Raw genomic sequence first — 22,864 nt, forward strand, 5'->3', positions numbered from 1 at the left:
TCATTTCTCTGTGACCTGGGCAGCGTAATCTAACAGAGGAACTTTATAATAACCAGAAGGAAACTCACACCTGAGCTTGTCAGTTGGACTCAGAAAGGTAACCGTTGTTGTGTTCAGCCACGTCAGGAAGCTCTTCAGGTTTTGATCACAGTGAAACCGGTTCATCTCTAGGTTGAGAGAGCTGAGAGAGGGAAAAGCTGATGGGTCCGGGGAGGCTATGAAGTTGTTGGAGAGGTGGAGAACTTTCAGACTTTTGGGTAAGACATCAGGCTGGAGGTAAGTCAGGGCATTAGAGGAGAGATCCAGCTCCACTAATGAGGTTAGACCCTTGAAGACACCTTGAGGAAGAGCCTGCAGTGCGTTGAAGCTCAAATTGAGACTGAGTACATGTCCAAGATTGTCAAACAGATTCAGGCAACTCCCCTGAGACCAGATGGACTGCAGGGAGCTGCTGTGGAGATCCAGGACTTTGAAATTAGTCAATCCTGCTGCTGAAACTCGTCTACTGAGTGTGCAAACCCTGACTGTGTTTCCTCCGTAGAAGAGATATTTGAGGCGTTTGAGCTGAGACAAAAAGGTGTAAACATCCCCCACGTTTGTTAATCTGTTGTCCTGAATCTTCAAATGCACAATATTACTGGCAAATCGCGTGATGCTGCTCACCGAAGAGGGCGCCAACTTATTATCATTCAACAGGAGGTAATCCAAGCTAGGGAGAGACGCAGGGAAGCCAAGGTCTCGCAAAGAGTTTCCTGTTAGAAACAACGCTTTCAAGTTGGGAAGTCCGCTAAATGAGCCAAAGCCGAGTCCACCGATGTGGTTGTAGGAGAGGTCTAAGACAGTGAGGTTTGTCAGAGAAGCAAAAGTGTAAGAGTAGATTTCCCCGAGCAGGTTGTGTGACAGGTTGAGCATTATTAAATGTCCCTGAAGACCTTCGAAGGCGTTTCTGTGGATCTGATTCACTCTGTTTTGGGAAACATCAATGATTGCGACCTCTTTCAGCGCGCTGAAAACCCCCTGCTGCAGTGCAAATATCCTGTTTTTCGTCAGATCCAAAGTGCGGACTGAGCTGTTCTTCAGGCCTTCGAACGTGCTGCGGTCTGGATCAGGGAGATTGTTGAAGGAGAATCCTTTCCCCATAGGTCCTGAGAGTTTGAGACGGCGGATCTTAGTCCCCTCAATGGCTCGGAAAAACTGCTTCGATTTACCAATGCTGAACCCGTTGTAGGACAAGTCGAGCGTCTGAAAGGACATTCCTCTGAAAGGATTCCCACATTTCCTCCAGTCAAAACCGTCACTAGACATGGCCTGAAGGTGAACAGAGTCCAAGTTCAGATAACTAAAGTGCTTTCCCTGAAAAGCAACAAGATCAGACTCGCAAATTTTGTTCATTTTGTTCAGTTTAAGATTCAATTTTTTCAAATGAGTCATATTTGAGAAGAACATCGAAGGCTGGAGTCTCTTTATCTGGTTTCCAAAGAGGTCAAGCGTCTCCAAGGAGGACAGTGGTTCCAGATAGTCTTCCTCCAGTATGGACTCTTGAAGCGAGCAGTAATCTAGTTGGAGGCTCTGCAAACTGGACAGTCCAGAAAAAGCCAGCGGCTCCAGTTGAAGGCCGACGTTGAAGCCGAGCATGAGCCTCCTCAGGCGCCTTTGTCTGACGAAGGAGTCGTTCCTGATCACAAGAGGAGCGAACTGACGCCCCAGGTCCAGCTCCTGCAGCTCCACCAGGCCCGACAGGGAGGTGGAGTTGATCTCACTGATGTGGTTCATCTCCAGGTACAGGTGGGTGATGTGGGGAGGGAGGGGAGGAACCCAGCGGAGGTTCTTTAAGGCACAGTTGGCGACAGATCCCATAATGAGGCATGATGGGAAACAACCAGGCACCTGCAAGTAAGGAGATTATTTTATTATGAAGTAGATAAATGTTCAGTTTCCTCTTAACTCTAAAATTTAATTTTTGGTTTTGTGTTGTCTATAAGTATACAGTATAATCTGCTCATTATTGCTAATAGGAAGAACCTTCAAAATAAAAGTATCTTTTAAAGATCAATAAACCTTTTGATGTATTTTTGCCTTTTTGGATTCAAGCCTGTTATTCAAAAAACTTTCTTTAATACATTACTTTTTCCACACTGCCATACACACAAACATTGCTCAACCCTTTCTATTTATTTTGCAGACAAACAAAGTTGACTGTATACAGAGTTGCAGTATAAACACAGTGGCAAATTAATCTGCATAGATGTTGTTATGTGTATTTACTTACCTGTAGGAAAACACAGATGGCGACCAACAGCTGCCACATCTTCACACAGAAATCCAACCCTAGTGTAGTGCAAAACTCTGAGCTCCAGTCTGCAGAGATTCCTGTTGGAGCTCTTTTTATATCCCTGAGTGTTTGCATCACTTGTGCTGCACATTGCATTAACCCTGCAGCTTAAACATGACCCTCAGTGGGAATTTCCTCTTTTTTTCTCCCCAGACTTACGTGATAAAGGGAAGTACCCCTGCATGTTTGCAGACCTTCGTTGCTACAATATGTTTTGTATGTTCTGTTGTTGTGCATTGTGGTGTGTATGGTGGTCAGGAGGGTACATTCTATTGCACAACTGGCTGGTTTTCCAAAAATCCGATGTTTGTGTTGCACGAGATATCTCTTTCCAGCATTGCATACAAGATTGATTAGACTGTTTAGTGTGTAAACAGTGTGACAAATGCATGTGTTTAAAAGAAGAATGTTATATCCTGGGATGTGTCAGAGGTTTTTTCTTTTAAGTATTTCATTTAACACATTTAGACACCTGTTGCTGCAGCCTTAAAAACATTATATTTCTGTTAAACCGCACTATTCACAAAATAAACATTAAAAATATCTATGAATCTTGTATGCATTGGAAACTTGTTCTTGATTCTTTGCCTCGGTTTTGTTATTGCTGTATGAACATTTATAACTGTATGATTAGGATTTGCATGTGCAGAGACTGCTTCAAGAATCATGCACTAAAAAAAATGACAAAAATTATATATTGGCATGATACAAGCCTTTACATTTTTAACGTTTAATATTGGTGAATATATAAATTAAATGTGAATACAGTTGCTAATATTTTGGGAGGGGTATTTTACTTCTATTTTCAATCTATACTCTACTCGATTTCTCCTTATTAATTTTTTGTAAGCATATTTATCGATTATTTTTCTTCCTTGACTTCCCTATTATAGTATGCACCTGCAACATAGTCATTTGGGTGTCAATAATTGTTAAATATAAGATGAACAGCATTTTAAAAATGGTCCTTTATAGACCGGCTGTTGTATTAAGTGATGAAATGTGGAATTTCTGATACATCAACAGAGTGAACATATTTGTACATAGATTGATATGAGTAGGAAACTGTTTTAGTCACAGGATATGGTGGAAAACATTGTGTCTTTTTTTGCTTAATGGACAGCCAATGACAACATTATTTCAATGGGTTGCATAGTTTTTCACAGTTACCTAAAATTGTTCTTCCCCCTTTAAATATTAAGTTGGAGTGGTTGGAGATAATCAATCAGTGGTGCTATTCTTTATTTTTTTAATTTCAACTTAACTCCCCTAAGAGGGAGATGTACTTTTTACTCCAATACATTTGTACGAAAACTATAGTCATAGTGTACTACTGTAGTTTCTTTGCAGGTGATAATATAATAAATATGGTAAGACAATTTGTAAAGAATGATACATGCCTATAGATTAAACTCCCAAACAGTGTATAATGTATAAAATAAAATGAGCTATAATTTAAATATTTAAACACTGCTGTGTCAATGCATCATGTATTAAGATTTAACATTTAACAGCCTTAACGAAAAGTTGCTAAGCGTAGGTTTGTTTTAATATATAAGCAGCCTCCAATTTTGAATGTATTACTTTTACCTGCAACATGTTGTATTGCTGGTTTTCAGTGTTTTGCATTTACAGTAGATACATTTGGTATATAAGTCCTTGTATAGAAGTATAGATCTCACTCTGAAGTGTAGTTATAGGAACCCTAGTTAGTTTAATAGTTTGAGAAACCCTACGTTAGTATAAAAACTAAGAATGACATATTGACATATTGCATTTTCATTGTAATCTGCCTAACACACTGCAGGGTAGAGGTGTGTTTGTGTGTTTGTGTGTTGTGTACGTGTAGTTTAGTAACACAGGGCTGGTGAATTTCACAACCTCTAGGGAATGAAGTTTGTCAAATACAATGGGGAGAGAAGAAGGACAGAGGTTGATGGACATTGTGGGAATAATGTTACAGATTCTCTTAGTATGCCCCCAAATAGCCCCATATTTACTTTTAATTCAGTTTTGTAGAATTAAATTCATTAGCCCTCACATTTCTGTTCATATGCTAGTTTTAATACTGGTTATAGTACATCTTAGTGCAACCTATTTACATCTAGTGCTATTTATAAACAGAATACTGCTTTAGCATGTCTGGTTAGATGCTAAATTGCTTTATGCTATCTCAGTACCATGGTCTTCTTTGTGCAATGACAATAAAGTTGAATTTAATCTTATCTAATATGAAGAGGAGTAAAAAGTAGGTTACAAAATGTCCCTCTGAACTGTAGAGGAGAATACGTCATTAAAGCAGAATAAAAAAGAAATACTATTAGGCTTTAGATTCCTCAAAATGTCCTTCAGTAGGCCTAAATCAGCAAATTTAGTTGACTTACCTTCCTTAATAAAAGTGTCCTCAGGGTGTAGGCTATTTAATTAGGCTGTGAAAGTAAAATTCAACCGGTACTAAAATAAACATAGGATTACTGTTTTTCATTTGTAGTCTACTAGTTTAATTGCAGAGGTTTACGTGACGTTTCAGAACGCCATAACGTCATAAGCACGTAAACCGTTGGAAGTTTAACGGTGACCGTTGGAAGTTCTAACGGTATCAATTCTAACATGACCAAATTTTCTTACAGGGAAAAGTAAACGACATTCCATATGCGTAAAAATGAAGTTAATTACTGTACTACCAAACTGAAACCGCAAACAAATCTCAATGTTTTGTATCAGCAGCATTCACCCCTCACTGTCACCGGGGAGGGGGCAGGACGGAGCGGAGAGGGGAGTGACTTTCTTTCAAAAATAGTACACTTCATCACGGCAACAACCGGTACAGCACTGCAGCGGCGAGCAGTATGGAGGGTGTGAAACATGGTTTGCTACGGAAATAAATAACGGGACTGTATCACTTAAACCAAAGAGAAGACCAAAAGAAACACGGTGAAAAGAAGGAAGCGGATACTTCAAGAGGGAAGAACGGTTGCTAGCTAAAGTCAGTGCCACACGTTTCAGTGTTGATGTTGGTATTTGGACACGAATACCTGCCGAAAATAGTCACCGGTGAGTAGACCCCTCCTCAAATAAGTATTTAAATCAAAACAGCATAGTCACAGAGACTAAAAGTATAAGTTTTAGCTGAAGTAAGTTTGACTTTCAGTGTAAATTTACACCCGAGTTTGCAGAGTTAAAGACCACATTCATTCGGTGGAACAAGGTGAACAGGGAGTTAAACTTTTCTGCAATATGGCCGCTCAGATGTCACAGCTTCCCAGAAGTAGGCAGAACTAAAATTGAGCTTTGACTCAAGTCTTTGAAATTCATGGCAGCTCAGAGTGCCCACTGAATACCGTCGAAATATTTTACTGTGGAAAAAGTCAAATGCAGTGTCCCTCCCTCCCTGTCTTGAGTGTAGTAGTAGACCAAAGTCAAGCCCACTTTTCAAATCAAAACTACTATTGGTGTTTGACCTGTAACGTAAAAGAGCTGTTTCCTTCTATGACTGGAACGTTACTCCATTCAAGCATTTGGCAATTTAACGTTACCTCATTTATCGCAAGAAACACTATTTTAGAGAAAACATGATACATTTTTGAAATATTTAGTGTGTAATGTGAAATTCGGCATACTATATTAAGTCACTATTTTAAGCATTAATACAATTCATGCATGCACTAATGAAATGTAACAAGCTGAATGAAAACAGATGTAATATAACCTGTAGGAATGCTACAATAACGATTCAAATGTTAGGTCTAAAAATCATTTCATCTGACTGTTTCTGTGAAATGAAACGGCTTAATAAATCACAATATGGTTTAATGAATCATTATATCTGACCTGTGAGGTAAGCTGACGTGATTTATCACACCACAGCCTGCCAAAAAGTGTTATCCGAGACAGCCCAATCATTTTGGGGGCTCTGGCAGAGTGTGACAGCCACACCCCCGGCCTTGCAACCCCGAAATGTGTTAAGATCATATATAAAGTGCTGATACTTCAAGATCTGCCTGTTGTCCACATGATTTTTTATTTTTGCCCTAGCAACAATTTAATTTTAAAGACTTTGTTTTGTTAAGTTAAACTTTTTTTGATAAATATTGTGTTTCCAATATTTTCTTTATTGACATTTAGTATGTCTTGCATTTCTGTACTGCAACTCCTAAGTATTGATTCAGAAATATAGTGAGAAACCTATATTGTCCTTGTTTTATTGGCAGCTACTGATTAGACATATAATGGTCAAGTTCATGAACTAACCAGCAATTATAGGCTGTGACAGAAACACATGGCAGTGTAAAGATTTAAACAATAGGCCATAAGACATAATTGATAAGTGTATTTTTCGGTTTGTTTCCACTCAGGTTGCAGACGTTTGTTTCAAACTGTTGCACCCTGTGGAAGAAACTAAAAAGAGAGGGTGGACAGTTACTGTTTGGCTGTGTACCAAACTGTCCCCTGAGGGTCTGTACTTCTCCCCTGGTCAAAGCATTGTTTACTTAAATTGAGCAGGGGGCGATTTGTTTACATCTTTAACAGGGTAAAATTAGAGAGAAAACCAAGAATTTACCATCCCACTTTTCCTGGCGTCCACCCACCAGCACATGATCACAAGGTATGAAAAGTATGTGCGCTATTTCGCCCAAACAAGTATCTAAAAGCTGAGTATTTTATCTAAATGTACCTGCAGACAATCCTTAGCGGCCTTCACATTGGCCTCTACTTTATAACATTTTAAGTCTGAGTCTCTGCGCGAGTAATGACTTCAGTTGTTGATTTACTGTAGTGCTGATAGTGTTACTGTCTCCACTGTGGGTGGGGAGATAATAGCAGTGAGGATGAAACCTATAATTAGCAGAAAAGTCTTTCCCATCAAGCCCCTGGTTTGTATAATTCCCCAGGGTTAAATTATAGTGAAATTCAAGTATTCCTCATTTGCACATATGAGCTAGTGGCTCTGAAACACTCTTGGGGGCTTCAGAGCTCTCTGCTAGCTTGCTTTTTGATATGTTTGATGCCTTTAAGTTAATGCTCTGATAGCTTACAGCACAGCAATAAAACACAGTGTAATGGCTACTTTACCTGTGGGAAAGAACTTTAAGTTTTTGTTATTGATTAACAGCTTGCAAATTCCTGAACTTGTTTTTTAAGGTCACTGAAGCTAAAAGCCCCTCAATCTATTTGCTGTAGAGCTTGGTGGCTAAATCTGTGGGAATCCACTGCAAATTGGATTCTTTCTGCGTCTTTACTATAATAATATGGCTGTGTTAAATTTACTAGCTCAAGGGCAGAAGGATAGATAAAAGTCAGTCCTTCAAGTCTGTGGCTGAGACCCTTATTTAAAGATGTTTGTGTGAGTCTTCCATCCCGTCTATTCTTTCATCCAAGTATTTCAGGTATTTCAGGCTGCAGGTTCAATGTCAACAATCAAATATATCTTCTCTGTTCTTCACTTTGGTTCCTTCCGGACTGTAGACACCACATTCAGTTCCTGTCTGTTTATCTTGTGGTTCTCTTGCACTCTCTTCCTGTTTCTTTCACCATATCATTTTCAAACTCTTTCCTTCTGACTTCTCTGTAAATCTTTATTTCTCTTTGTGTGTCTTCTCTATATCTTTGCATTTTCCTTTTCCTTCCTGCAGTATTTCTCTCTTTGTGCATTATTCTCACTTCATTTCATCCTCTCTTTTCTTTGCGAATTGCATGACCCTATACAGTTCTCTTGGTATATTACCCTCCTGACCCAAAAGCCAGATCCATTGAGGTTTCAATTTTCACTTTTTCAGACTTCAGTCTACTTTGGTTCCAGCCGAAGGTCCAGGCTTTGTGCACTCTAAATGTACAGGAGGTGTGAGAAGTCTGATAATAGGAAACACTTTGCATTGAATTAGTCATTTAGTGCGAAACCAGCACCGTTTTACTGTAAACGAATGCAAGGGTAGGCGTTGTTGGGGGGCGTATTGCCTCAGGTACTGGTGAGCAGTGTAATACAATCCAGGAAGGCCAGTTTGAGTTATGGATCCATGAAATTGAAAGCTTTACAAAAAGCAAATGACATTGGATTGCATTGTGGCAAAGGTTGAGCCATGTTCTACGTTTGTTGCCAGATAAGAATGCGTCTTTTTTTCATAACTTGGCATTGATGCCCGCTCTGTCAACACTTGATAATTTGACTTCAAAATGAAAATGAGGAGGTGCATTTCTTTCTGCATTGCTTTTGTCTGTCTAAATACAGTTTTAGAGAGCTTAGAAGCTTCAGTCCAAAGTTCTTGTAAAAAAAATTATTTCAGCCAGTTCCGGCCTGGTGTTTTATTTTAAACAGTATACATTATAACTTCCTGTCCAGTCCTCCAAACACCCTTGGCATGCTCGCTGTCCATCTTAAAAGTGTAACCAGAGATGTGTTGCTTCTGTTTTTACCTGCCTGGTGACAACCCCGGGGTCAGTCGGGTTGTCTCTGACAGCTCAGGGGTCAAAGGTCAGGACTCAGAGATTGGAAAGAGTTTTGCTTTCGGTTCAACCTGTTATGCAGGTGAAAGTGTTTCTCTGTGAAACTGAGGCCATAGGAAAAGTCAATATATTTATTTAATGTAATATAATATATCTCTCCCCTATGTGGTAAGACATTAAAAAAAGAACAATAATCTACTTTCTACTGTCTTCTTGTAAAGGTGTAAATATTTCTCTGAATTTCATGAATGTCTTTATAGATAACCAAAGTACCATTACGATTTACCACTACCAGTGCTGCTTCAGTATTGGAATCAAATTAAGTTTTAAGACTTCCAATAATCACCACTGTACTATCCTTCAACAAATACAGAGTCAGTCGAACAAGTATTATACCAGGACCCAATCCATTTTCCTGTAAAGAGACTAACTGCATTCCTGGTCTTGTAGAAACCTCAGCCAAAATACTGCAGGTTTTTGTCTAATACCTTCTTACAGTTTATTTGTTCTCCATTATGCCTAAAACATTTCAGGACATTTGAGATGGAGGCAAACATCTGCGATCCAGACAGCTCTTTGAAATCCCCAAACTTCCAAGTTTCTCAATTTCCTGAAACTGTAGCTTTAAAAAAACCAAAACAATTTAGAAAGTTGCCGCAGAGCTTTCCGAGGGATTTGCGTGTTTGGACAATGAGCCTCATATGTTGTGTGTGCTTCAGTACAGTCAATTTGAGGATAAATGGAGCCCATAGGTATTCCAGCAGTGTCTCTATCTAAAGTTGCAGCACACTGTGTATATATATCATCTACTATATAACACACACACACACAGGCAATGGCCAGGTCCTGTCAGGGCAGACAGTGAGAGAAGCTAGCAGCTGCAAATGGTGATGTGGTCATGTGGCATGCATAGAGTGTGTGTGTGGTGGTAAACACCCTCTTACCCCTCTTTAGTACCCCCTCGCCTGCCTGACGCCCGGCTCTGCATTGGTGTCATTGCTGTGTTGCTTCTTCTTCTGTCCCACAACACTTTAGGTGAGTCGAGTGTGGATACAGAATGAGTTTTGGATACAAAATCCAGTCATAAGTTGGCATGTTTGATACTGAAAGTAACTGCTTCTTTAAGAACAGGTGTGTGCGTTTGAGGGGGAGAGTACAGTTTGTGGAAGAGAGCGTGTGTTTTTGTTTTCCAGACCATTTGCTTCTATAGATGTAAGACCTACATAAGTGTAACCACTGTTCTGATACAGTAGCGTGTGTGGTAAATGCACAGGTGCCATGGCTGGGTGGTCTGCACTGATGTAACACCCCTATCAATCACACACACACACACACACACACACACACACACACACACACACACACACACACACACACACGCACACACACACACCAACAGCCTTAAGTCAGCAGAGAGGGAAGAAGCTTGGTTTTAAAGTCTGAATCATCAACCACACTTACGCAACAAGTGTGCTACTAGGAGACATCTTTAAAAATACAGCTGATAATTTTTGACAGCTTGACAGATTTCAGTGTGATAATTAAGATTATGTGTTGCATTTGAAGTTGGTAACCACACGGTAACAGGAACATCATATTCTTGTAACTGATATGTCAACTGATAAGTTTCCATGTCTTGGATAATGAAATATGCTGTTATGTATCAGTTATCTGTGTGATATCTATCTGTCCTACTTGTGATACCCGCTGACAGGATGTCACCGTCTTCCTCTTGCAGTTTGTCGTGCTTGATATTCAGGCTGGGTGCAGTTTACACCCATTTGTTAAAGCTGTCTGCATGAACTCAGCTTATACAGAAAAATAATGACATTTCCCATGTATTGTGTCTCATTGTATCCATGAGACTTGAGTAAGACTGTGTTTGTGGGACAATATTATGAGTCTTTGTCATGGGAGGATTGCTGACTCTGCTGCTGTTAGAGCTTGTTGAACAAAGCCCAATGACGTGTCAGTGTGTGTGAACCTTATTATATTTTGATTGGGGAAGATTTTGTTGTACTTGGCAGCTTTTGCTGTCTTGGAGAGGAAGCATTTTTCCCTTCCTTATACCAGTTCCTGGCTGAATACTCCTCCTCACCCTGTATGGATGTCATATGATTGCTATCATTGTTGTATGGCTTGTCTCATGTGAAACTTTTTGTAAAACATGAACAAATACCGAGAATAAATTCTGTTCATAGCATGGCAAACTCGCCGATACCTGAATACCAAACCAAAATAAATTAAGTCATAAAATGTTGAATTGATAAAACATTACAGGTGAAAAATAATCAGCTGTTTTTAGGATCCTTCATCATATCAATATTGAGCATATTTTACCTCACTGACCATATTTATATATCACATCATAAAAGTTTGCTGTTGATTAGAGCAAAAGTAAACATGTGTACAGGTCTTAATCAATGCATAGAAATATAGGGGTGTGTGTTTAGTGTGTGTCCTCTGTTATCCCCAAAGAGCCTTTGACCTTATTGCCTTTGACCTTATTGAAAAGACTTTTCAAACTGCCTTTCTCTTTTCTTTCTGTCTCTCTGCTAGACGTCCTTTATTGAAGCTCCTCTGTCCTGTGTGACCCCCTGACACAGAGAGGTACGACCACACACACACTCACGGACGCACACACACAAACACACACGCCATTGATATAGGGATGCAGATGCACTGCGCTTTGATTGAAATGCAGCCTTCAACTGTATTTATGTTAAACCCATCTCAAGTTAGAAGAGAGAGAGTGTCCTCTAGTTCAGAGCGTGTGTATTCAGAGCTGCGTGTGCTGTGTGTGTGTTTGTTTCCGTAAAGCTCAGCAAATGTCAGCCATAATAAAACACCATGGTGCAACAGCAGTGTGCGTCGCCACCCGCACAAACATAGAGAAGCAGCACAGTGGTCAGCTGTATATACGTCTGTACTTCTTCTTTCTTTCCCTCCCTCTGTACTTTACTTTCTTAAGCTGAGCTCATAAAGGGAAGACAAAGCACTAAGTAACTCCTCAATCAGCCGTCAGTCACATTAACCTTTGATTATCCACTCAGCCTGTGGAAGCTTTTATTTGCACTGTAAACATATTAGTTTAGGTATTGGCAAGAAACTGGTGATACAATGCACATCTCAATACAGGTATTACCATTCAACATATTGTGTTGTATTGGTGTTTTTTTAAGGTCAAATTTAAGGAAACTTTAACTGTGTTGAGAAGAAAGAACCATATGAATATAATCAGAACAGTTGGATCTGAATTTATTCCAGTCCCTGTAACATCTAACATCTAAGCAATGCAATCTAGACTGAGAAAGCAACACATTTTTATATGGAGGCCATTGCTGAGCTAGACTTAAATATCTAATATTATATGATATTTGGTACCTCTCAGGAAGAATTGTAATAACTTGTCCTCCAGCTCAACTACTAGGTCACATTTGTTTTTCGCAAATACTTTCCTCCAAGACTAATGTTAGTTCCACCGGTTCTGCCAAACGTTCTGCATGGTAGCAATATCATTGTGACGGTGTAAGCATTTAGAGTGTTGATTCAGTGAAAACAAAAAGTGTGTCATTAAGCAGCTGCCATCTGCCGTGTTGGACTCTTGCTTGCTGCAAGGACACAGTGTCAGTTTTGTTTTCATCGCCTCTCCACATCTGTAATTAAAAAATAAAGTCAAACAAACAAAACAAAATCATTGTCCACTTATGCTCAGTTTAGTTCAGTTTGATAAGAAATTGCACACAGTCAACTTTCAACAAGTATTTCCCATAAGCTAGACTTCATCCTTCGATAGGACGACAGGACATTAAACTGAAGGGCTGTTGATTTTATGATCATCTATGTTAGGTTATGATGTATTTCCATCAGAGAAGATGCAACTGTAGATCTTACTTTATTAAAAGTTTAGAGTGATTTTCTCTTTTAGCTGCTTTAGCATCGTCCATTTACGAAGCAGGGATCAGGGTAACGGTCTGCTTGGTTTTGACGTCACTTTCTGAAAAAGCATGTTTGGATCTTTTTCCTGTGACAAACCTTTGTACTCCTACCCAGTGATTAGGAAAACAGCAGCCAAGCTGTTCCTGGCCCTCTGACATCGTCGGGGGGTAATTGCGGGAAGGGTAATTATATCTAAGATGATTTAAAGCTTTCAGAGTTATAATAGGAAGCAAACCTCACAGACCAAATGTCCATGCATGTCAACGATTGACAGACAGACAGACTGACAGACAGACAGACAGACAGACAGACATATGCAGTCAGACAGACAGACAGACAGACAGACAGACATATGCAGTCAGACAGACAGACAGACAGACAGACATATGCAGTCAGACAGACAGACAGACAGACAGACAGACATATGCAGTCAGACAGACAGACAGACAGACATATGCAGTCAGACAGACAGACAGACAGGGTGGAGTTATCACCAAGGCCAGGCTGGAAATAACAATTTACTCACCATGGGAGTCCAGAGTGGTAACTGGTGACACTTATGGAAACAGTCATCGCTCTCTTTTAGCTCATGAAGTCTTAATTTGTGTCAATAAACATGCGTCCGCCTGCATTGCCTGTTCTTATTGCTGGTTATCCTTTAAAGGAATAGTTCAGCATTCTGGAGAAGCAAGATAAACAAGCTTATTTCATCCTTATTATTGTGCTTTTGGTGGACTGGAAGGGGGGAAATGGCTAGCCTGGCTCCATGAAGCAGCAGCAAAGTAGATTAGTATTATTACTAGAATATTTGTAGATTAGTGTCACCCCGTACTTTTAAAGCCCAGAAAGCCATTTTCAAAGACCTGTGCAAGATATTTGGATATGAATAGATGGTGCTGGTTCCCTGAATATGAAGAACCAGAAGTTGAAGAAATGCATTTTCTCCTTTATCAAAACTCACCTATACACTAAAAAAGAAGAAGCATGTTGCTGTCTGCAGGTTCCTCAACACCCTCGCCAAGGCTTTCACTGCACCATTCAGATGGAAAACTTGAGTTATCGATACATAGGTTAGAGCCGACTGCATTTTTCCTTTTTCCTACTCATTCGGATTAATATGACCTGATTGTATGCATATAAAGTAAAGCTAACAGGAGAGAGTGAGGAATATCAATGAAACAGCTGTATAAAGATGTATGGGAATGTGAAAGAGAGCGAGAGAGTGACACAGAGAGTGACTGAGAGAAAGGAGGAATCCCTCTTTTGTCTGGATGAAGCATGAAGTCTCCTGGGAGGCTTTCAAATCCTCTCTGGAATGTGTGTGAGCGTGTGTGTGTGTGTGTGTGTCCGTGTATGTCCGTGTGTGTGTGTGTGTGTGTGTGTGTGTGCGTGTGTGTGCGTGTGCGTGCGTGTGTGTGTGTGTGTGTGTGTGTGTGTGTGTGTGTGTGTGTGTGTGTGTGTGCAAGTGCCAATTTCTTAGAAAATGTGTGTGTGAGTGTGTGTGTTGGGAGTTGGCTTGTCACCACATCTATACAAGGAATGCAAATATTTGTAAGTGTGTGTGCGTGTGTGCGTGTGTGTGTTCGGTTTTCGGGTGTAGTATAACGGTTACCTTGGCGACGGATATCCTCTGGTGTTTTCTGTATCACCTGACAGCAGAGGTTGACAATTTTTTTTTTTTTTACTTGCTTTCTATCTTCCCTCCTTCCTCAATCCCTCCTTTCTCCATCCCTTCTTTCTTTCTTTCTTTCTTTTTTCTTCCTTTCTTTCCTTCCCTTCTTTCTTTTTCCCTCCTCCTTCCTATCCTTCTTTCTTTTCTTATCCTCCCTCTTCCTGTCTTTCCTTCTCTCTTTTGTTTTCTCTTGCCTTTTTTCTTTGTCTTTGTATCCTACTGCCTTCTTCCTTCCTTCCTTTCCTTGCCAGTGTTTACTTCCTTTCTGTCTTTTTATCTTTCCTTTCTTCTTCTTCATTTCATCTGTCCTTTCTTTCTTTCTTTCTGTACAGTCCACTCCGCCCCACGCTCTCCCTCTTCTTCCCCTCACTACCCTTGTTAAGTTGTCTAAATGCCAGCCTGCAGGTCAGATTTCATCAGCTGCTCTCATTAATGTGTTTATTTAACAAACACTCAGCTCATCCTCTGGTGGCCTTGAATCTGACTCTGAGTCCTCCCCTTGTTTGTGGGTGTGTCGGTATGCATACAGTAGACCTGTGGGTATAAATAGAAGTTAAAGATACACACTTCCTTGTTTGTCAGTGTCACAGTTTTATTTCTGTCCATTTTGCCACTCATAAGTTTCCTTTTTGAGGTTTTTCTGAATGTTAGTCGCTTTCTTCTAGAAACATTTGACTGCTGAGGGTCTTTGAAGTCTTTACTGACCACATTTCCTGTGAAAGAACAAACACGGAAATGCGCAGAGTCAACACCAAACAATGCTTATATAATTACAACATGCATGACGGAAACAAGACGGATGAAAGTGAGGTTGAAGCTGGTAGAATACACGGAATAGTAACAACCTTATTTAATAAAATACATTGTGCCTAACAAATAAATAAGATAAAATCTAAAAATCGGATACCTACAGCATTTGGAAGCATCAACAATTCAATCACACATAATTTAGAGCTGCAAGAAATGTAAGCATTATTGAGCTTGATCACAGCAGGACTGCAGGGTTGTTTATTTGACTTGAAACACAATTTCTTCACAGCCTAAATCCTTTTCACCGCCTGGATCATAAAAATGTTTCACGATGGTAACAGTTTTCTTGGATATAAAACCAGGTGCTACCTTTTCCTGCTGTTTGTGATTTTATTCAGGATGGTGATGGAGGAGGGGGATCAGAGAGACAGAGGGAGGGGGACTCCATCAACAGCAGGAGGAGAAGGGAGACAAATCTTCAGGGAACTTGGTGAGTGACATTTGACCCCTAATATATTTATTTATTCAATGTTATTCAATGTTATTCAATGTTCAAAGGGAAAATCATATAGCATGTAAACCGATGCGTTTATAACCATAATGTCTTTAAATGGGCCTTTTTAAAATACAACAAATACACAAGAGACAGTTCAAAACTCAAACGTGACAGTATTACAGGCAAAACAATACAAGATATAATGATACAATAAAACAGAAGATGCACCAGCTCATTCATTATGACTGAAGCCTCTTTGAAAACTGTTACAGTTGACGTTTATCCCTAGAACAGAAAAAGCTGTTTTGTAGTAGTAATACTTGTTGTATAGCAGTGGTAGAAGAAGTAGTAGTACTAACAAATTGAAATAATACACAGAAGAATAGCTTATTAAACCTACCATTTTTACATAACTTATATACACTATATAGGTAAGATTTTCATTACTAGTTTCATGTAACCAATAACAAAATAAAACAAAATAAAAGTTCCAAACACTGTACGATTTATCTGCACGTTTATTTGACATGATTCAATCTAGTTTTTTATACCTGAAAATCAGCTGTATTCTCTGTAGCTACAAATATTTTAATACATCACTCTCATCTACAGTACGTCACTCTGAGAGAAGGAATTTTAGTCTGAGATTGATGAGATTGTCATAAGCCCAGAAATAATGACCCATCAGAGCTTATAAATGTCTTCTTTTTTCACAGGGGATCAGAACTTTGATGCCATTTGTCTCTCTACATATCGAACAGCCTGCAAGCTCCGATTCATACAGAAGAGATGCAACTGTAAGTCAACACTGGGCTCCTCCAGTATGGTGACAGCATGAAAGAGAGTATCATAATGGCTCTTTAGTGCAGTTTGAACACACTTTAAAGTGTCAAATATAGTTATTATAGATAAATCTTGACAACAAACCTTCCTTTTGACACTAGTGGAATGAATTTAGAAATACTTTGACAACAGCTGTTTAATTTAAAAAGTTAAAGAAATAGAGAAACTAAAATAAGCTTTTTAAAATCATAAGGTGTGAAATGTTCACCTGCCCTGCTTCCTTTCATTCCAGTGCATCTGGTCGACATATACAATGTGATCGAGGCGGTGCGGGACGCTGGTCTGAACGCTGTAGAGCTGAATGCCGGAATCTCTGTGACCAGGCTGGAGAACCTGGTCTCCTCCCTGTTCAACCAGCTCAGCAAGCGCCTGCCCACCACACACACCGTGAACGCGCAAGAGAGCACCATTCTGCTGGTCGATTTCTTACTGGCCGCAGTTGACAGGTAGTACAGAGAAATCAGTTTAGAAGGAAAACTTGTTTTTTGAACCCACTTTTTACAGATTGACATCCTGTTGATTAGATGTGATACAGATATCCATGTTTGATCATTTCCCATGTAGTTGTGAGGGTGACTGAAGTATCATAAGTGTTTTTTTGTTCTTGTTTCAGTGAGCCAGACAGCCGTCTAACTGTGCTCTCTGTGAAGGCGATGCTGTCCACACTGTGTGGAGGGAAACTGGTAGATAAACTTCGATGTGAGTAACAGATGATTTGTCTTGTTTTTCCAATAAATACTTAAAACATTTTCAACGAAACTGGAACTTTCTGATCTGTCATGCAGACTTTCAGTGACTTTGCTGTCTACTAATAACTTTAGCTTTTTTTTTTACATTGTTTTACTGGCTATATGACATCAATAAGAATAAAAGAATATAACTTACATTTTAAATCAATTGTCTAAACTGTCTAAACTTTAACTGCATTAATTTCTTACAACTTTTGCAAGGGTCCTCATTCTTTCAGTGTGAATGTATGGAGATATATACATGTCACATATGTGCCACCTTGTGGAAAATGCAGGTCAATGCTGCTGGTTGCTCATCATTTTTAACCTGAACTTTTACTACTTTTGTTGTGCGGCCAAGAATGCGTTCCCATAGTCACATGATAAGACTCTCAAAAACTTTGTCCTCCACAAGGTTTAGCATTCATTGTGATTTAATGATTTAGTGATTAGAGTCAGAGTTCAGAAAGTGTTGGGGGGGGTGAGTTTCTGGTTGGTGTAAGTCTTTAGAAACTTCAAATAATTTTGTACAATGCTCTCATAATTGCTTGTGTTTTTGTGTCTGTGTGTGTAGATGTGTTTTCTCAGGTATCTGACTCCAACGGTGTGTTGGTACAGTCCAAGTTCGATGGATTTCTGAGGGAGGCTCTTAAGCTGCCAACCGCTGTACATGAAGGACCGTCCTTTGGCTACACACACACCTTAGCACGCTCTTGCTTCCCACAACAGGTGTGCTCACAAACCTTATCCATCTATCAGTTTTCACAGCAGAGTGTTATAAAAGCTGAATCGGATTTAAAGGTTCATTTTGGTTTGGGGGGCTTTTATTTTGACAGGTCCTGTGTTTCTGAACTGCTTTGTCTTTTGTTCTTGTTGTTGATGTAGAAGAGAGTGATGCTCAACATGTTCCTGGACGTTATAGCTGACCCTCCCCAGTGTCTTGTCTGGCTGCCTCTCATGCACCGCATGGCCAACGTGGAGCATGGTACACACACACACACACACGCACACACACACGCACAAACACACAAACACACACGATGATGATATTGCCATATCATACGTGTATTTATTCCGTCCTCTTGCCGGAGGGAATATGACAACCAATTATTTTGTCACAAACAAGGATAATGATTTCCATACAAATATTGATATCAGTTTCATCATTAGATCAACCTGTGAGTACGGTTGCAGCGATATGAGTATGGCAGTAGAGTATATGGTATTGCACCATTGTGATTCCTATTATCAATTGCTCTGACCATGAAGTGAAAGACAACAGGTGTTTTTTGCACTAATGATTTTTTTATAATTTCACAATATTGATGCCAAATAAAAACTGTAGATAATCAAATGTAAACAGTTTGTTAACCTATAATTTCACTATGATCCAGTACATCCCTCTAACCCTGTTTGCGAGCCTGTTAAAGCTCTGGTTGACAGACCATGTCTCTCCCTCTCTCTCTCAGTCCATCATCCCGTCTCCTGCTCCTATTGTCGCGGCAACGGCATGACCGGCTTCCGCTATCGCTGCCTCCGTTGCCGTGGTTACCAGCTCTGCCAGAACTGCTTCTGGCGTGGCAACGCCAGCGGCTCTCATAGCAACCAGCATCAGATGAAGGAGCACTCGTCCTGGGTGAGTCCGTGAGGGATTCATCACACCAGGGGGCACTGTGTGTGTGTGTGTGTGTGTGTGTGTGTGTGCATGTGTGCTGGAGTACCTCCATCTTTGTGAGGACCATTCAAAATTTTTAGACAAGACATTTTCTCTGGTCTTTACTCCTTCAAAGGGCTGTTTACGGGTTAAGAGTTAGTTTTATGGTAAAAGTTAGAATATGTTAAAAGTGATTTAAAATGATTAAAAACAGGTTTTACTTGCTATTAAGTCTGACAAAATAATGCTTTAATTTCAATTAATGAAGCATAAAAAATAACGCATTAAAAAAATAAACACAGATTGATCACACTCCATTATGCCCCCTGACGTCAACAACCATCCACAGCGGCTCTGTAAACATGACGCAATCAATGATTGAATAATGAGTGGGAAATCTCCCCTCCATCTCTACTCCTGGTGTATCTGTCACAAGCAGAGTCTATACACATGCTCTGCAGAGAACACACACACACGCAGACAGAGACGTCCTTAGGTGCGTCCCTCCTGTGAATGCAATGATTAAGGTGGGATCTCTCCTGTTCAATATTGACCCACTTATGCCATTGTTTCAGAAGCTTGGAATAGCTGTTTTCATCCGTCATTAACAACAAGCCAACTCCACAGGCCAATGCAGCTCACCTGCTGCTATGAACAACAGAAAAAAATTGAGTGCAACTATATTAAACATATTGTGGATGCAGAAAGTTAGCAGAGCAGAAGCATTCAGGGAATGACAAACAAAAGGGGGGGTGGACTGCTGTTGGAAGAGAGTAGAGGAGCAGCTGTTTGTGTGTGAAAGCAAGGTGAGCAGATCACAGTAGTTTGTGAGGAAAGACTAAAAACAATGGTGGAGAATAAAGTACATTAAAAATGGTTAAATTAATAAGATATTTTTGTAATAGCCTGACAGCATTAGCTTAAATACACACATATCAAACACATAACTTATCATCACAATGTATCCAGAACTTGCACATATCCCTTGTTTAATCCATACAGTGAGTCAGGAGGCAACTACAGTTGTATTTCTATTCAAAGTATGTAAACTAATTGTTAATTATGATGTTTTAGTTCCAAATAAACTGAAATGTCCCAATCCTATAAAATTACAGTAATACTCCAAAAGCTAGCTTCAAAGGGGGAAATGTTGTCAATGAAGATATTATGCATTAATAGATGGAAACATAGCCCTTGAATTATTCACCATCACCCAGACTTCGGCATAATTTGGCTTATTAATGTTTCAGTCTCAGGGATAAATCTCTTCAGTGGTGCAGCTCCCGTCTGTCTCAACTGAATCTTCTCATCACAGGACGCTCATCCTAATAATCCTCTGCAGACATTTGAATAAAATTTCCAACAGGATTCAGTTTGGAGTCTATCTTATTATCGGTTTATCTTCTTTACTTTAGTATTATAGGACAGGTTTTTCACTTTAACACCAGGGAAACACAGTTTCCTCCCGTGTCTGTGATAAGGTGTGCGGAATGCGCCTGTGTGAGACAAATAAAATCTGAAGCCAGAACTTGAAGATAATCTTCTGATCTTTTAATCTCTTGGCTTTAAAAAGGTTTAGCTTGATACAAGTGTGACATTTGGAATTTATTCACTCAAGATAAAATGTTCAGTAGGGATTAAGTTAGGAGTTAGAATTTAATATCTGTCATCTCTCTCATCAGGCACTCTCAGTGCTCAGCCAACTGTTTGTTTAGTTGGCTCCCTATTTGCTGTTACCAGTCGAACAGCTATCCTACCTGGGATTCATAGAGCTAGATCAATCTGTTGGTCTATAATCAGTCAAGGATGTATTACTGTAGCAAACATGACACAGAAGAGCAAATTGGCAAGACAAGACAAAACTTCCTCACATAGCTAATCCTACAGGGAACTTAGATCCACAAAAAATTAGCACAAGGTTATATATTCACAAGGAGAACGGTTTCCTCATGGAGTTCAATCCTGCTTGGAGATTCAGTTTACATCGCTGCAAAAAACATGTAAAAAACAGGTTACAATGTCAACAAAGTCGTACAGTTTATGAATGTTGACCTGACATTTGTTTGTATTTGTGTGTGTGTGTGTGTGTGTGTGTAGAAGTCGCCTGCAACGAAACTTGGCCGAGCCCTGAGCAGGACTCTGGGCTGTGTGTCATCCAGAGAGCCCCCACATCCCATTTACCCAGAGGAGCCTGAGAGGACCATCAACCTGGCCAACATTGTGTAAGACGTCTCCACACACTTACTGTATAATTAACCCATTAGTTTCTTATGTAATGTCTGAATGAAGAAATATTTCATTCTGTGCAGAGCTTTGCTTTTTCTATCAATAGAGGACAAAACTAAGATTTTATTGATTCAACTGAATTTACCATCAACACTGATTAGACACTAAAAGAGGCAAACATTCCCTTTAATGTTCAGTCTGGTACAGAGGAATGGCTTTATAAAAGCTTAAATGGGAATATCAGTAAATAGTTATGCTGCATTAAAGAAAGTGAAACATTTACTACTAAGTCGCACAGTCTCAAAAAGTTCAGATAACATTAGACCTCAAAGTCCCACCTCTAAAGCCAACCGCTCTCGTTGCCCCGCCCCTTGTGGTGGGTCAAACAGTTTGATTTTTCAAACATCGGCAGACTGGGTCACTACAGACCTCTGAGCACTGGGCACGCATTCAGGCCAGCAAACAGAGACTGCACTTAGCACAGATGTGAGTATGCTCAAAATGACGCTGCGTCTGGTTTAATCCTCGCAGAAACTGACATATTTCTAAATTTGTGACGGTTTTCAATTCGCTCTGGTCTGCATTCTCTCTCTTTCGCTCTCTTTCGCTCTTTCTCTCCCTCTGGTGATCTTTGCCCTGTCTGTGTTTGCTCAGACTAGCACAATTCACTATTGCATGATTGCACCCAAAAGCACGTGAGAGTGTGTTAGTATGTGAGTGTAAGAATGTGTGTTTTCTGATAGGCAGGCCTTTGTGTTTTCTAAAGAGAGACTGCACACTTAAATGTGTTTTTGTAGAGCTATAAATTAAAGGATATAACTGTACTGTGATGACACACGTCAAAGCTAAGATTAATATTGAACAGAGTGTCTACTGTTCCAAATCAAATCGAAGTTGTAAAAGTAAACTGAGTATAAAACACTGTATGTATTAAATCTTAGTAAAAAAAAAAAGAAGCTTTTTATGCAATCAGAACAGCCGGATCTGTATTTGTGTTTTCAATTTAATGGCCTTCAGAGCCTTTTTGCAAAAACGCAAGATGGTCTGGGTACATTTGCAGCTCATAAAATACTTATTGCCTAAAGAAATCATTTGGAAAAAAGTGCCTCTCTGCAATAACTATGTACTGTCTAATAAAGGCCTTACTCTGCGATAACACTGCTGATAATACGGGTCTAATATAATGTCTGTTGGTGTTTGTCTTTTTATGCATGTAGCCCCACTCGACCCATTGGAAACACCAGTGAAGCCATGTTGTTGTCCTCAGCGGCGCCCGAGTCCTCCAAGAGGTAAGGACAGACGTAAAGAGTAGAAAAATACCAGCGTGAGAGTGAGTATTTTGTGATGTCTGATCAGTAGTTTGCAGATTTCTGGTCCAGAGGGGTAATGGCTTGCTTAAATCAACATAAATGGGTTTGTTTGTACCTTCCTTCATTCACGCAAGATGCCGATTTAATTTGCTGTTTAGGTCTGATGAATATAAAACTTGTAAAATGAGCAACAAGACTTGATATGTAACTTTTCAGAATGGCTTGAACATGGGGTTACTGTGTGTTTTATTTGTACTTCATAAAGTGCCTTTAAGTGCCATAAAAAGCACCCTACACTTCAGGTAGAGAAAGAGGAGCTAAAGAAAATTGAATTAAAATGAACTAGAGTTAACAGCAGTTAGTTGGTAAATTTCTAACCCTAATATTCGCCATATGCAAATAGAGACAGAGCGTGCGGAACTATACGAAAGCAATGTGCGGAGACACGCGAAAGGCATAAATAAGAAATTACA

General features: G+C 39.7%; 2 protein-coding genes across 7 annotated transcripts in view; one reads left to right on the plus strand and one right to left on the minus strand.

Moving 5' to 3' along the window:
- On the minus strand, positions 1–2,308 carry LOC138585341 (toll-like receptor 5). The gene is made up of 2 exons (XM_069657642.1): positions 2,270–2,308; positions 1–1,887 (listed from the first exon to the last, which is right to left on the minus strand). Exons 1-2 carry the CDS (start codon positions 2,306–2,308, stop codon positions 1–3), a joined length of 1,926 nt encoding a protein of 641 aa, XP_069513743.1.
- A 2,837-nt stretch (positions 2,309–5,145) lies between these two features.
- Positions 5,146–22,864, plus strand: part of LOC138585342 (dystrobrevin beta-like) — a 28,337-nt gene continuing 10,618 nt past the window's right edge. For 3 of the 6 annotated variants that reach the window (XM_069657643.1, XM_069657647.1, XM_069657649.1), the window contains exons 1-11: positions 5,146–5,386; positions 11,333–11,383; positions 15,533–15,624; positions 16,347–16,427; positions 16,706–16,919; positions 17,087–17,172; positions 17,776–17,930; positions 18,087–18,186; positions 18,671–18,837; positions 20,953–21,077; positions 22,299–22,370. In XM_069657643.1, the coding sequence (XP_069513744.1) occupies positions 15,534–15,624; positions 16,347–16,427; positions 16,706–16,919; positions 17,087–17,172; positions 17,776–17,930; positions 18,087–18,186; positions 18,671–18,837; positions 20,953–21,077; positions 22,299–22,370 (1,091 nt within the window). In that variant the 5' untranslated portion in view covers positions 5,146–5,386; positions 11,333–11,383; position 15,533. Of the gene's footprint in view, positions 5,387–9,749; positions 9,809–11,332; positions 11,384–15,532; positions 15,625–16,346; positions 16,428–16,705; positions 16,920–17,086; positions 17,173–17,775; positions 17,931–18,086; positions 18,187–18,670; positions 18,838–20,952; positions 21,078–22,298; positions 22,371–22,864 lie in introns of those variants that run through there. The other 3 variants (XM_069657646.1, XM_069657644.1, XM_069657645.1) reach the window with 3 other exon arrangements.

The sequence above is a fragment of the Semicossyphus pulcher genome, unplaced genomic scaffold (assembly GCF_022749685.1).
Source record: "Semicossyphus pulcher isolate SPU_LCO1_2020_fin unplaced genomic scaffold, fSemPul1.0.p SCAF_11, whole genome shotgun sequence".
NCBI classification, from domain to species: Eukaryota; Metazoa; Chordata; class Actinopteri; order Labriformes; family Labridae; genus Semicossyphus; species Semicossyphus pulcher.

Coding starts and splice junctions, on each gene's coding strand:
- LOC138585341 (XM_069657642.1), bottom strand. CDS start 2,308: ATGTGGCAGCTGTTGGTCGCCATCTGTGTTTTCCTACAG. Junction 1,888..2,269: donor CCATCTGTGTTTTCCTACAG/GTAAGTAAATAC, acceptor CCTTACTTGCAG/GTGCCTGGTTGTTTCCCATC.